Consider the following 12,806-nt stretch of genomic DNA (forward strand, 5'->3'; position numbering starts at 1 on the left):
GATCAACGACCACATGTATGCTTATATATGTGTATATATATTATATATATATATATTTTTTTTTATATACATCAAGAATTATAATCAAAAAAATTTTCCAAATTATTATTAAATATGCAACAGCGAGAAGCAACTGTTCTAATTGTCTTACAAATGTAAGAGACGACCGTTATTGCGATTTTTGCAATTGATATAAACAAGAAACTAAAGAAAATATATAGCGTTATTAAATTAATTAAATTAGCACATTTTTGTATTTAGATACACATGTTCTGTACTCTGTAAAAAGAGAAATACTCATGTCCGTGTTTCATCGTGTTTTATCGGGGATGTAACGCATGTAGAGATGATTTAAATTTTTGCGCAAAATTCTCTTTTTTATCGCGAAAATCTAATTAATCGCAACTAATTGTGTGTCGTGCGCGGTTAAAACAATAAATTGACGCTTTTCGAGATGATGTGTACGTAGACTTTGAAAAAATCTCGTAAATAACAATAAATCTGATCGATATATAACGTTTATTTGATTAATTTTTTCTACTAATTTATGAACTAATTTTTATTTAATTTATTTTACACGTATATCTTTTCGAGAACCGGATATAAGAGCATTCTCGAGAACCTATGAGTGGTACTTACGATGTTGCTTGCGCGGCGGGAGGCTTCGCCTCCTCCAGCCGCTCGCAGTTTTTGTACCTATGGTTATCGGCGACTCGCAAAAAATACCCCAACTTGCACCGTGCCAGTTCCCGTTGACCTCAGCACGATCTCGTTGCTCGAGCCTTCTAATTAGGATGAATTTAATTTTGCCAATTGTTAGTACAACGTTCCCAATCGTGTTTTCCACTTTGTCACTTTCTCTTTTCCTGTTTTTTTTTATTTTTATTTATTTATATATATGTATACATGTACGTATATATTAAATATGTACACAACAAAACATATGTATTAATAGAGAGAGATTGTCTTCTTGAGTTAAAAAAATTATCTCATGTTCTGGATTAATTTTTTTCTTTCTTAACTTTTATGAGATCCGATGTATCGGTATATGTTCAATCTTGTTGACCGACTCCGCCAACAGGCTTTCGTTTCGTCGCTTCATCGAACGATTTCTTCGCTCCACTAATCAAAAAGCAATTCCAGGTTTCCGATATATTTTGTCTCCCCCGTCACACATATCTTCTCACAATTTATATTGTCCCCGGGAGACGTCTGTTGCACCGTCTATTACCGTTACAGACTGGCATTTAGTTACGTAACTCGTTGCACTTCCATGTAAATATCGTATCGCTTGCCCATCTCGTTAATTGCGACCGGACACGTGTGTGTGTGTGTGAATTACGCGTTTCGATGAATGTTGAACGAAATATTGCGTACAAGATCCGAAGATCAAAAGAAACGTGCGCGAGTTTCCGATTATATAGTGTAAGAGAAACGAGAAAAACTTGTGTTAACGTAACTTGCCACCGGACTTGTCTCGTCTAGACTAGCGAGTAGACACGCGACGATCGTTTTTTTTCTCGCGGGTCAATGGCATCGGAGATCCCCCCGAGCACGCCGATCGCGCGCCGCCGATTTCGATCGCCGCGCTGTGACAGAAAATTTATTCCATATACGCTCGGCGGCCGAACTCGATCGCGATCGCGATCGACTCTGATCGGAAATCGCAATCTTTTGATTATCAATCCTCGAGATTCCCTCTGTTTTGGATTTGCGCGCGCCTGGAGCTCGCTTGGATCGGATCCAATCCGCTGCACTCGCGATCAAATTTGGCGAACGGCGTGCGCGTTACGAACAGCACAAACGCGTCCTCTTCCCGTCTGTTCCGTTATTTTATTCCCGTATTTTATTCAACTCTTATTTACCAATCGCACACAGTGAAAAACGAGGACGACGCCAGGTAGATAAAAGGTCACGAGGTGTCGGACGCCATCCACGCGCCAGATATCGTTCTTTACGTGCGCTCCGCTCCTCTCGACCGGGAGAACCGACACTGACAAACGCGAGGACGATCGTCACCGACGATCGTCAATGAAGTCCGTTCGACGACGACGTCCGATCTCTATAGATTCGTCCAATCCTCTCGGCAACGGCTGATCTCGCCTCGCTCGTCGCACGACGGTACATCTTTTATCCGGTGCGCGCGCGATCGCAGAATCCTCTCCGGACCACGAATGATTCCTCCTTCACGGGAGGAGATAGCGAGACCTGGCGCTCCGATTAGGACGATCCGATCGACGGCTGGACGATCACGAGGCACCGACGACACGCGCTCATCAGGCGTGTCTCTGTCACGAAAGCACGGAAGCGCGAGATTTCGGCAGCATCGCGAGAGCAGCACGCACGAGGTGCAGGCGTTTCGGGCAGCACGGCATAGTTCATCCCCCGGACGATCGAAACTACCCCTAGGAGCGATGCCGTCGGTTGCCGCGCCTGCGTGCGACGGGTAACGAGAACGCTCTCCCCGTCGTCGACGAGAGCCCCGTGCGCGCCAATTTCTCACTCGGTTTGCTAAATGCTTATTTTTATGAGCACTTAATAGACGTTGCTTTGTCTCATCCTCTCCCTCCCCCCGTGGTGGCTGGTATCTCGCGCGCGTTCAATATTTTATTAAAAAAAAAAAAAAAAACAAGGAAGAAGGAGAAGAAAACACGAGGAGAGAGGATTCGCCGTCACGCGCTTCTATATTTCACGCTTCGGGTATTTCACACGGTCGGGTTTTTCCGCGTTCAATCCAACTTCTATTAATAACAAGGAAATCGACGTGATCGGGAGAAAAAGTGCGTTTTTTTTTTTTTTCTTAAACGTAGTCTTCGCTCGAACAAAGCGACAGAAGTTGCTACTTTTTTTCCGGTTTCATTAATTTTTTCAGCGTCGGTTTCTTGTAATTACCGACTTGCTCGTAAATCGGATTTGCCGCGCCGCGCGCGGAGATACAGTTTCTTTCTACACGTTAGAAGAATTGTGTGCTCTCTCTCCCCCTCCCTCTCTTTCTCTCTCTCTATTTTTCCCCGCGGGAGCGAGAAGGATGGAAGTTGTAACTCGCGATAATTTATTGGATTTTGCAACTCGAGAGCTACACACATAAAGTTTAATTTCTTAATTTTTCTCGCTTTCGGCACTTACGTAACTGATTTTTCGCCGACGCGTGTTGCAGTTCAGAGCGCGAAGAAAAGATTGTTTGTTTTGTTTTTGTTTTTTTTTTTGTTTGTTTTTAATGAACTTTGTGAGAGAATGGGGGGGAAGGGAAGGTTTCGCGAGAAACTTTTCTCGCGCGCTAATGAAAAATCGCGTTCTCCCGCAGAATTTCTATGAACGTTTATATATCAAGATTTTATTAAATAAATATAGTACAGAGCTTTTTTTGTTTTTTTTCTTTTTTACATAGAGAAAAGACTATCCGATAATGTTATTATAACCTCATCAGTTAGCTTGGTCATTAATGTACACACACGTCAATGTCGAAGTAGGTCGAACTCGGATATCGCATCTATATATGTATATTCATTAACACGGCGCAATTTTTTTTATAATGTAACATGCTTTGTTTTTGGTTTTTTTTTTTTTTTTTTTTTTTTTTTTTTTTTTTTCAGCGGCATGTAGCACGACACGAAGAGAAGACCGGAGTGTCTCACGTCTCGTTGTCGTGAAAACGATATCCGTGTCGACGAACAAGGTACAAGTAAAGAATGAGCAGCCATGCAAGGTGCAAACATCCTTTTACGACGTTATTTTACGTGACGAAATATTGTAATCCTGCTAAATACTATGTAATATCAACACCGAGATGTTATTAAATATATATAGATATATATATATATATAATATTAATTTTTATATATATATAAATATAAATATATATATATATATATATATAAAACGAGGTATACATCAGTTAGTACACGCTTGTTTCATCAAACAACGTGTGGTTACGTGTAACGAAAATATATATATATACGTTTCACACCTTATATTTATTCAAGTCTAATTGTTCGATAAATTGTATAATTAGGTAATCGTATATATAATAATTGACGCACACCACGTATCGATCGTGTTTCTTTTCTCAACGAGAAACAACGAGACTAGATATCTATTTTTCTCTCTCTCTATCAGGACGGATTTGAAGCTATTTATCTTATCAATTCCTAATCGGTGACGGACAAACTTCGTTACTCGAATTCTTCGGTTGGTGCGTGAGACAGGAATAAGATAAGAAGTTAAGTGTCTCTTTTCCTTGGATGTGTGTGTGTGTGTGTGTGTAGTTTCATCTCTACCGGAGGGTCAGATAACGCTATTAGATCGGTATTATATATGTGTGTGTGTGTGTGTGCTATCTGTGCCACAATACAGTATGAAGTTTTACTTAATAACAGACACTTAGAGAAAAAGAAGAAGGAAAGTGAAAAATTAATGTAAATTATCTAACAAGCTGTAAACATCCGTGAAATAAAAAGCCGGTAGCGCGTCTAACAACAATAATGTAAATTCATTGTTTAATTGAGAGAAATGTGAATTGAAATTTTTTAAAAGATCGCCGTGCGTGTTCAAAACGCGTTTACAAAAATACATGTAACCATTGTTGATTGTGTGACAACGATAAAGCGTGCTCTATCGTCTCGTGTAATTTAAATAAATTATTATATAATAGTTCCAGCGCCGCGTTACACACACTCTGTTCTACTAAAAAATATATAATTACCTTATTTACACACGTTACATTTTCTCTCCCGAACGTTAATTGATACACACACGTTTTGTTTGTTTTTCGTCGTTCGCGACGCGAAAGTTTGAAAAATGTAAGAACACGTTCGAGATCCTGTAATAAAGTAGCGAACGACTTGATTGGACTTGAGAATAATGTGTTTGTTAATTTAAATATCGATCGTCATACATCAGAACACGTGTACAAGCAAAATGAATATCAGCGTATGTCTTCCCCGCGAGTATAGCGACTTTATATACGTCGCAACTAATATAACGTGAAAGAAATAAATCGCGCGCGACGAGTGCTTTTATATAAATTGTAATTGTTTCTTTGACTCTGTGCTACTAATATATGCGCAATAGGTGTGAAAAAAAAAAAAATAGAAATATTAAAGCGTTGAAAAGTTAACGTTTCGACGTATGGAAACGTAGTTTTACTTTTTTCATCCCATCGATAATAATTCAATTAATGTTTTTTTTTTTTCGTTTACACACAACTTCGATTAATTTGTTTTTTATCTCGTACTGTATATTTTAATTCTCATAAAATTTTGATACACAATCTCTCTTGCGATCTTTCCGTACGTTTGCGCGTTTCACGATTCTCGATATATATTTTTCTACGCGTCCACGAGAACTTTTTTTTTTTTTTTTTTTTTTACCGAGGATTTCGAGTCGAATGTTTCTGCGTTGGTTCCCTCGTAAATGTTATTTTAAAAAATATACTTTTGCACCGTGTGCAATATATATATATATATATATGCGAGACGGCGTTCGCCTTTGAAACGCGTACAATTGAATGGTTCACTTCAGTTGCACCAACACCATGAAGTAAGTGACCACCGCTCCCAGTACCTGTAAAATTTCGAGAAATCGATGTATAGTATAATAATTTCGACAGTCGTACGAATTTGTTTAAATTACGTAAAAACGCTAAGAAACGAGTGGATAAAGTTAAAAAAACAAACAAAAAATATATCAATGAAAAAATATATTTTACCGAAGCGAACAGATCCAAAGAGACCGTAAAGAATTTCGCCCCCGATATTGACATTGCTTTCTGACACTGCTGGCACACAATCTGAACAAAGGTCTTGGCCTCCTCCGATCCGTCGTACCAGTGACAGGAATAAGCCGCCTCCATCACCGACGTGCTCTGAAAGAACGTAATCAGATTGTGACGATTAATTCCTTAAACCTTTGACGCGCGCGACAATTGCGCGAAATTACATTGGGAAAATTCTTTTTAGACCGTACACTGTCTACCGTCTTTCGTTCTCCTACGCTTTTTTTGTTGATAAAATATAATATTTCGAAATTTTTCCTCTCTCGGAAGAATTTTTTTTTAATTGAGATAAAAAAAAAAACACACCTCTTCTATCAGACGATTTCCAAATATGCAGAACAAAAAGACCTGGCCGAACGTGTAGAGGATGTAGCCGATCGTAGAGGCCGCGTAAACGTTTATACCGTTCACCTGTAACATTTTAAATTCAAACGTGTCAGTATGAATTTTTAATTCCCCGTACGTACAAGTCAGTATATTAACTCATCGACTTCGCATTAAGCTCTTTATTATTTGAAACGATCGATGAGACGGGTAATTTGTTCAGAACCTTGAAAAGAAGAAGAAAAAAAAAAAGAATAATTGCAACTTCCGGCGCGCGAACGCACACTCACCTTTGTCGCTTGATAAGCGAGCAGGGTCAAAGTGATGGTCGTTGTCAGCATATGAAGCAAAAGCGCGAATCCGTAAGCGTCTCCCACGGCGGTGACCAATCTGCGCAAAATTTTATCCAATTATTTATCAAATGCCTGAAATCTGTCGGCGATTAAACAAAAAAAAAAAACGACCGCTTTGTATAGGGAAAACCTCTATTTAGGAGAACTTTATGCCGTCGTTGCGAACGACTGCGTTGCTTTAGCAAGCGATTCATGAAACTTATATTGATAACGACCGTGTGTTAAGTGCACCACGGTCCACGGTTTTTGCATTTAAATCGACGGGGCGATTAGAAAACTAAGTTGAAGAACGACGTCGAGCAAAACTGCTTGCTTTTTTTTTTTTTTTTTTTTTCTATCACGTACATACATACATACATTTCATTTCTATTTCACCGAGCATTCGTCGAGTTAACGCTGTTTCCCTGTAAGTGAATGATCGATATGTCGAAACACCTTGAAGAAAATGCGTTGCGTCTATACCGTTTGTTACACTGAGGTCATCGCTATCACCGAGGAGCCGAATCTCTCGACCGCAAATTTATTTAACTTACGGTTTCGTCACTCCCTACGTATAATTACATAAGTGTCACATATGGGATTTTCAGTTTATTGCATAGTGACACTTAGAAAGTCATGTTCTTTGTGGTCACCAAGTATTAAAAAAAAATATTCATAAGTAAGGTAAAAATTTGAAACCGAAAGATCCCTTAACTAGGAAAACTATATGAAGCTTTAAACTTTTAAACTGCTCTCCTCTAAAATTTGCGTTTTGGAGTTACGGGATTATACGTAGGGAGTGACGGTTTGTTCTTACGGTTTTTTTTTTTTTTTTTTTTTTGTGCGCAAGTCCGAGATTCTCGTGAAATTCTCGATTATAAAGCATTTGACGAGAAAAAGCTTTGCCTTCTCTTTTAGTTTAGACATTAATTTACTCACAAGTGCGCGCGTCTGTGTGTGTGTGTATTTTATGTGATTTTTACAAGCGCATTGTTGACATCTGCTTTTGCGATATCGCAAAAAATTAAAACGGGTATTAAAGATCAATATTTTAATGTTTATATATATTGTTGAATTAATATTTTATCTGTTTCGAACGCGGGGCAATTAAGACAGTAATTGTTTTAAGTTAAACGATGTGTGTTTTCAAATCAAAATTATATATTATTAATTATTTTTCCATTTCTACAACTACAAAAAAAAAAAAAAAAAATTGTAGAATGATGAAATTCGTTCACTGACGATCACGTGAAATTCCGCGGTGTCGCGCGAATGACAAACGAACGATTGGTTCGATGAGGGATTGGAGCGAACGCTCGGTGTGTGCATCTGATATGGGGGGGTGCCATCCTGCGGATAAAAATCTGTCATCGCGTGGCAAGTGGCGAAAACACGTGTGTGCATACGTACGTACACGTGAACGTCGCGGCAAACATATGTCTGTCCCCCTTCTCTCCCGCGAGAGTCGCTCAGTCCGCACAATACACGACCCCCGTTGCGGTCAATATCGCATTTTCTTAGAATAAATACTTCACCACCGTGGGAACACGTGCACCCCGTGCCGGCGGCCAACGAGTGGCTTCGGCACCCCCGCGCGAAGGAATACCACACACACCAGCACCCGTTCGCGCCGATTTTCTTCGCGCTGTTTTTTTTTTATTTTTGTTTTATTTTTTTCCACGAGGAATAGACTCGCCGAATCCGTGTTCCGCATCAGGTTCGGAATTTCGTGGTGCGCGGCGCGATTCCACGCGCTGTTATTTCAAGAAGCACCGGGTGATAAGATACAGTTTCCGTTCGAACGGAAACACTGTATCTTATCACCCGATGATAACGGATCTACGATGTTAGATTGCAACGTACATTATTTTCTTTCTTGTATAATTTATGTTTATTATATTTAGGTCTAGCGGAAAGTTCTGTCCGTTTTTGGAATAAAACAAAATACAAAAATTTTTCTTACCGTCAATAAACTTTATTAAATAATATAATTGCCGTTATTATATTAATGATTTCTTGCCAGCGTGAGGGCAATTTGTATATTCCATTTTTGAAAAATTCAGAAAAATTTGTATTTTGTTTTATTCCAAAAACGGACAGAACTTTCCGATAGACCTAATATATACACAATTTTTTCCCGCATATTTTCCGGATGTAAAATTATTCCCGTGTTTTCTATTTCGAAAAGCAGCAGATTTCGAACAAAATGGTTGCGACCAGGTTCCCCCATCGCGGAAATAACGTTAATATTACATACGCATTGAATTATTATCAATTTGTACACGCGGAAAACATACGACGCGCGATATTATTACGCGAAGGGCTTGTTGTTGGGTTTAATCGTAGAAACGTTGTTGTTTCGCGCGATTTTGTACTCTCGCGAATGTGTTAATTAATTACGATATTTAAGTTTAATCAAAACCGAATGCGCGCGCGCACAAACGCGCGAATTTCGATTTTAATTTTGTGTCAAATTTAAAATTTCACAACGCGCGTGCTAACGAAGCCACGCGTAGCTCTGTGCGCGCGTTTCGCGCGAATATGTGTTATTCATTGAACCGAATTTGGTTTTGAAAATTGCGATTTATTTATTCGCGCAATATTCGCGTTTGACAGCGCGTAAATTAGAATACGCCCGCGTATTTTCAATAATTGAGAAAGCAGTTTAGCCGCGCGCGGCGCGTGTTTGCGCGATAATGTTAAATACTTTACTACACGGGTTGGGGAGGGAGGGGGGCGGAGGAGTCTCGCGAGAGTGTTACGTAAGATTCTGGGTCAGTAGTTCACACACAAGATGCAGATGACTTTCAAAGAAAGTGATCCGTCACTTTGCTCGCGGTAAAGAGGTTTGCATGAATTAACTATGGGACGTTCAGTTGAATAAGTAGAGCAAGAAGAGCACTTTGTATTTCTCTCATCACGTGATATTCAACTGGCTGAATCTCGGGCCGCTTTGTTTCATACGAAACGATAAAAAAAAAAAAAAAATTAGTCCAATCGTCACGAGACTCTCGTCAGATATTCGCAAATCGGCGATCCGGTGATAACAAGAAAATTTTGACTAACTCACCTGACAATGTGTTTGTGTCTCTCGACCCAGTACTTGATGGCGCTCCTGACCAGCATTTCTTGCTTCTTCGTCAATCCGTTCGGGCCCACGCCGCCGTTGAAAGTCATGCCGGCGGTCGGCCGGAAGGTCGCCGTGAAGTCCTGCCGATTGCTGTACACGTTGCGAAGATCCAGATCCAGCATGCTCTCGCCCTGAGGCGGCGGCGGCGGGATCTGAGTGTTCTCCGATTCGCGAAGATGATCCGCGCTACCAGCCTGTAAAAAGAGCAAATTTCGTCGCCACGTAAAGCGATAGTTTGATTATTCGCATGTTTTTTTTTTTTTTTTTTTTTAACGCGAGAGCTCGGATCACACATTTGCGAGGGTAAGAAATTCGACGAACCTTAAACAGTTCGCTGCTGTTCGGTACCACCGTGTCCAGAGTCGCGCTCAGCTCCATGAGAGGTTTCATAATTTGCTTGAGATGTTGAAGCTGCTCGCAGGCAAACAGAAGCCACGAGCAGAAGAGCACGTCGAGGGAATTGGCGTTAATCAACATGAAGAGGACCCAGTAGAATTGGTATATTAGCGCTATCACGTGCATAACTCCCTTGCTGGCGTCAAACGGATAGAACGAACGGATCAGCAGTTTAGGCAGCTGTGTGCAATGAGACAAAATAAATTTTATATCATGCGCAACATATTAAAAAAAAAAGAAATATTTTACTTGCAAAACGTACCGCGTGCAATTTATCCGCGTAACATAACGGGGTTTGAATATTTTCAACTTGATATAAAAAACAAAATGTTTTACGTAAATTGTTACCTCGATAATTGTGGTCTCGTTCGTGACCGGGTCGACTATCTTCCTGACCGGTTCCTCGAAGAAAGTGAGAACGGTCCAGGCGACCGCGGTTAGAACGGTGGTGGCACCGACCAGAAACAGCAACAGCCTCATCTTCTTGATGGCGATCGCGTGATATCTGGCGTTGCTCTCGGCAAAGAGCGGATGTGAATTCGGATTGTTCCATATCGCCCAGGTTCTGTAGAAGTACTTGCTCCTGATGGCGAAGTAAACGACCTTGACGATGCTGTGCGTGAAGAAGAGCATCGTGATCGTGTTGGCCGTGAGATCGTCGACATCGGCGCTTTCGATTATCAGATTCACGCCGCACAGACCGAATTGCAGAAGCAACAAAAACAAGTTCACCTGAAAAAAAAGAGACACGAGCGGGTGTGCCATACGCTTCCTCGATCTTAAAACACAGATTTTGAAATAAAAAAACCGAGAGCAAAACTTACGCAGCAGTACACTTTATGCAAGTACTTGGACGAACTGTCGTCGTAATAATTGAATACAAAGTGGCCGAAGATCTTCATGATCCTTATGTTGGGCATGAGATCGGCCACGAGGCCTTGCTGCTGCTTAACCTTCATCATCTGCGAGCAAAGCGGAAAGCGAAGCTGAGCGTCGAAGCTTATCCGTAACTACTTCACCAACTTTTTTTTATTCAAAGAGAAGAAGATGCGCCCTCGATATTTGTTAAAAAAACTTGAACTAAAACTCGCGATCGGTTTATTATATTCGTGCTTCGCGCGTATACGTGCGCATGACGAAACCCGCATCATGTGTTCGAGACTCACGCAACGATGCGAACGGAAACTTCCGGAAAAAAAAAACGCGCGACTCTTCTTTCGCGCGTCTCGAACGGCAACAAACAAAATATTGAAAAAATTACAAGCGACCAAATAAAACTTTCTCTCGAACTGCCGAAAAAAAAAAAAAACACTTTTCAGGACCACGTCTCTTCGTTTCGCAATACCGGAGCAAAAGTCCTTACCTTGGCGGTTTTGGTCGTTCGGAGTTCCCGTGCGAAGAACTTGTCGAGATGTGCCGCGGGAATTGAATTACGACGCAGCCTTCAGCGCCTCGCGGTTACGTTGCAGCAATCGTGCCAGATATACAAGAAGAACGAAGAAGAGCAAACTGACTAGCCGGCCTGCCATCAGTCGTCGTTTTGCGACTCGTCAAAGCGGTTCTCTGATTTGTTTTTTGGTTTTTTTTCGAAGGACGAAGCACAAAGTACCTTCTGTTGCTGCCTTCCGCTCGCACAACCCTCGGTTACAACCCCCGACTATGACCTGACCGCCGCCACCACCCTGTAGCGCGAATCCCTACCAGCGTGGCAGGCACCAAACGTGGACCAATCGGGGTACCGTAACCGGCCGGCAAGACCGCACGGTCGCCCTGCGCGACGCTCAATCGCCGCCATGTCGGTTTCTTGCACCCCGTTCCCGAGTGTCTACTACGAGGAGGGGGGGTCTATAATCACCTTAATAATTCACCACCGTGGTCTCGCTCACCGCGCAGTTTTCAACGTAAAAGAAAGTTTCAACGAAGAAAACATTCTCAAGTTGTAAAGATGCCTAGAACGGGAGAGGTTTAGCAACTGGTGAAACCGCAACTTCTGCCAAGATTATCGTATCGACGGAAACGATATTTTCCTGATATCGTTTTATACACATACAGCGTGTATACGCAGCGGCGTATGAGAGACAGGCCTTGTCGAATTCGCGATTCTTGCCGTGTCTTCGAGAAAATAAATTTAATCTCTTCGTTAACGTCTTCTCATTTTGCCGCGCGATATTTTATTTCGCGTCGAGTTACGTTTATTAATATTCGAGCTTCTCTTAAGACCTAACTTGATTTTCCGGGCAAGTGTGGGATCAGAATTTTTGTTCCTTTGCGTTTTAAGTGCGAGTTCCAAACAAGCACACATTGCCGGCATCGTTATCATTACACGCGCGCAGGTGCGCGGGAGGTCGATGAAAAAATAAATGATTCGTACGTAAAGCGGGGGAAAAATGACGTAAAACACGTAAACCACACAAATGGGCTGAACATAGTTCGCCGTCGACTGACCTATGTAAGTCTCAACGGTTAAATATGTCACGTGTATCGACTTAAAACGCGAGCTCTGGCAACTTACACAGGGGCATAGAAATTCTAACGTACTGAATTAAATTCTTTTTATTATATTTTGTCATTTGCTCTCTGATAGAATTGCTCCGATAGAATCCGTTAATCAAGCAAATCAATTCCGTTTCTTTAACCGAGCGACGGCTCAAATCAGGTCGAATATTTCCGATCCGATGAGAAAACATCCCGACACACAAGGAAGAGTCTTCGGTGTGAGATAATTACTTTGTAATTAAAACGCGAAAATTACTTTTTTGTTTCGTCAGAGAATTAACGTAACACCTCGGCACCACGGTTTAAAGTCAAAATAACGATTATGCAAATGGGCCACAATTTAACAATTAAGTCG

At 41.1% G+C, this 12,806-nt stretch overlaps 1 protein-coding gene across 1 annotated transcript; it reads right to left on the reverse strand.

The window, feature by feature from the left end:
- Positions 1 to 3,862: 3,862 nt before the first annotated feature.
- On the reverse strand, positions 3,863 to 11,593 carry LOC109857416 (odorant receptor coreceptor). Its single transcript, XM_020433696.1, has 9 exons — positions 11,319 to 11,593; positions 10,780 to 10,917; positions 10,304 to 10,687; positions 9,881 to 10,135; positions 9,500 to 9,753; positions 6,388 to 6,487; positions 6,080 to 6,184; positions 5,708 to 5,863; positions 3,863 to 5,562 (listed from the first exon to the last, which is right to left on the reverse strand). Exons 2-9 carry the CDS (start codon positions 10,915 to 10,917, stop codon positions 5,512 to 5,514), a joined length of 1,443 nt encoding a protein of 480 aa, XP_020289285.1. The 5' UTR covers positions 11,319 to 11,593; the 3' UTR covers positions 3,863 to 5,511.
- Positions 11,594 to 12,806: the final 1,213 nt, after the last annotated feature.

The sequence above is a fragment of the Pseudomyrmex gracilis genome, unplaced genomic scaffold (genome assembly GCF_002006095.1).
Source record: "Pseudomyrmex gracilis isolate BER0280 unplaced genomic scaffold, ASM200609v1 scaffold_159, whole genome shotgun sequence".
In the NCBI taxonomy this organism is placed as follows: Eukaryota; Metazoa; Arthropoda; class Insecta; order Hymenoptera; family Formicidae; genus Pseudomyrmex; species Pseudomyrmex gracilis.

Coding starts and splice junctions, on each gene's coding strand:
- LOC109857416 (XM_020433696.1), bottom strand. CDS start 10,917: ATGATGAAGGTTAAGCAGCAGCAAGGCCTCGTGGCCGATCTCATGCCC. Junction 6,488..9,499: donor AGACACAAACACATTGTCAG/GTGAGTTAGTCA, acceptor AATTTTGCGCAG/ATTGGTCACCGCCGTGGGAG. Junction 6,185..6,387: donor TCGCTTATCAAGCGACAAAG/GTGAGTGTGCGT, acceptor AAAATGTTACAG/GTGAACGGTATAAACGTTTA.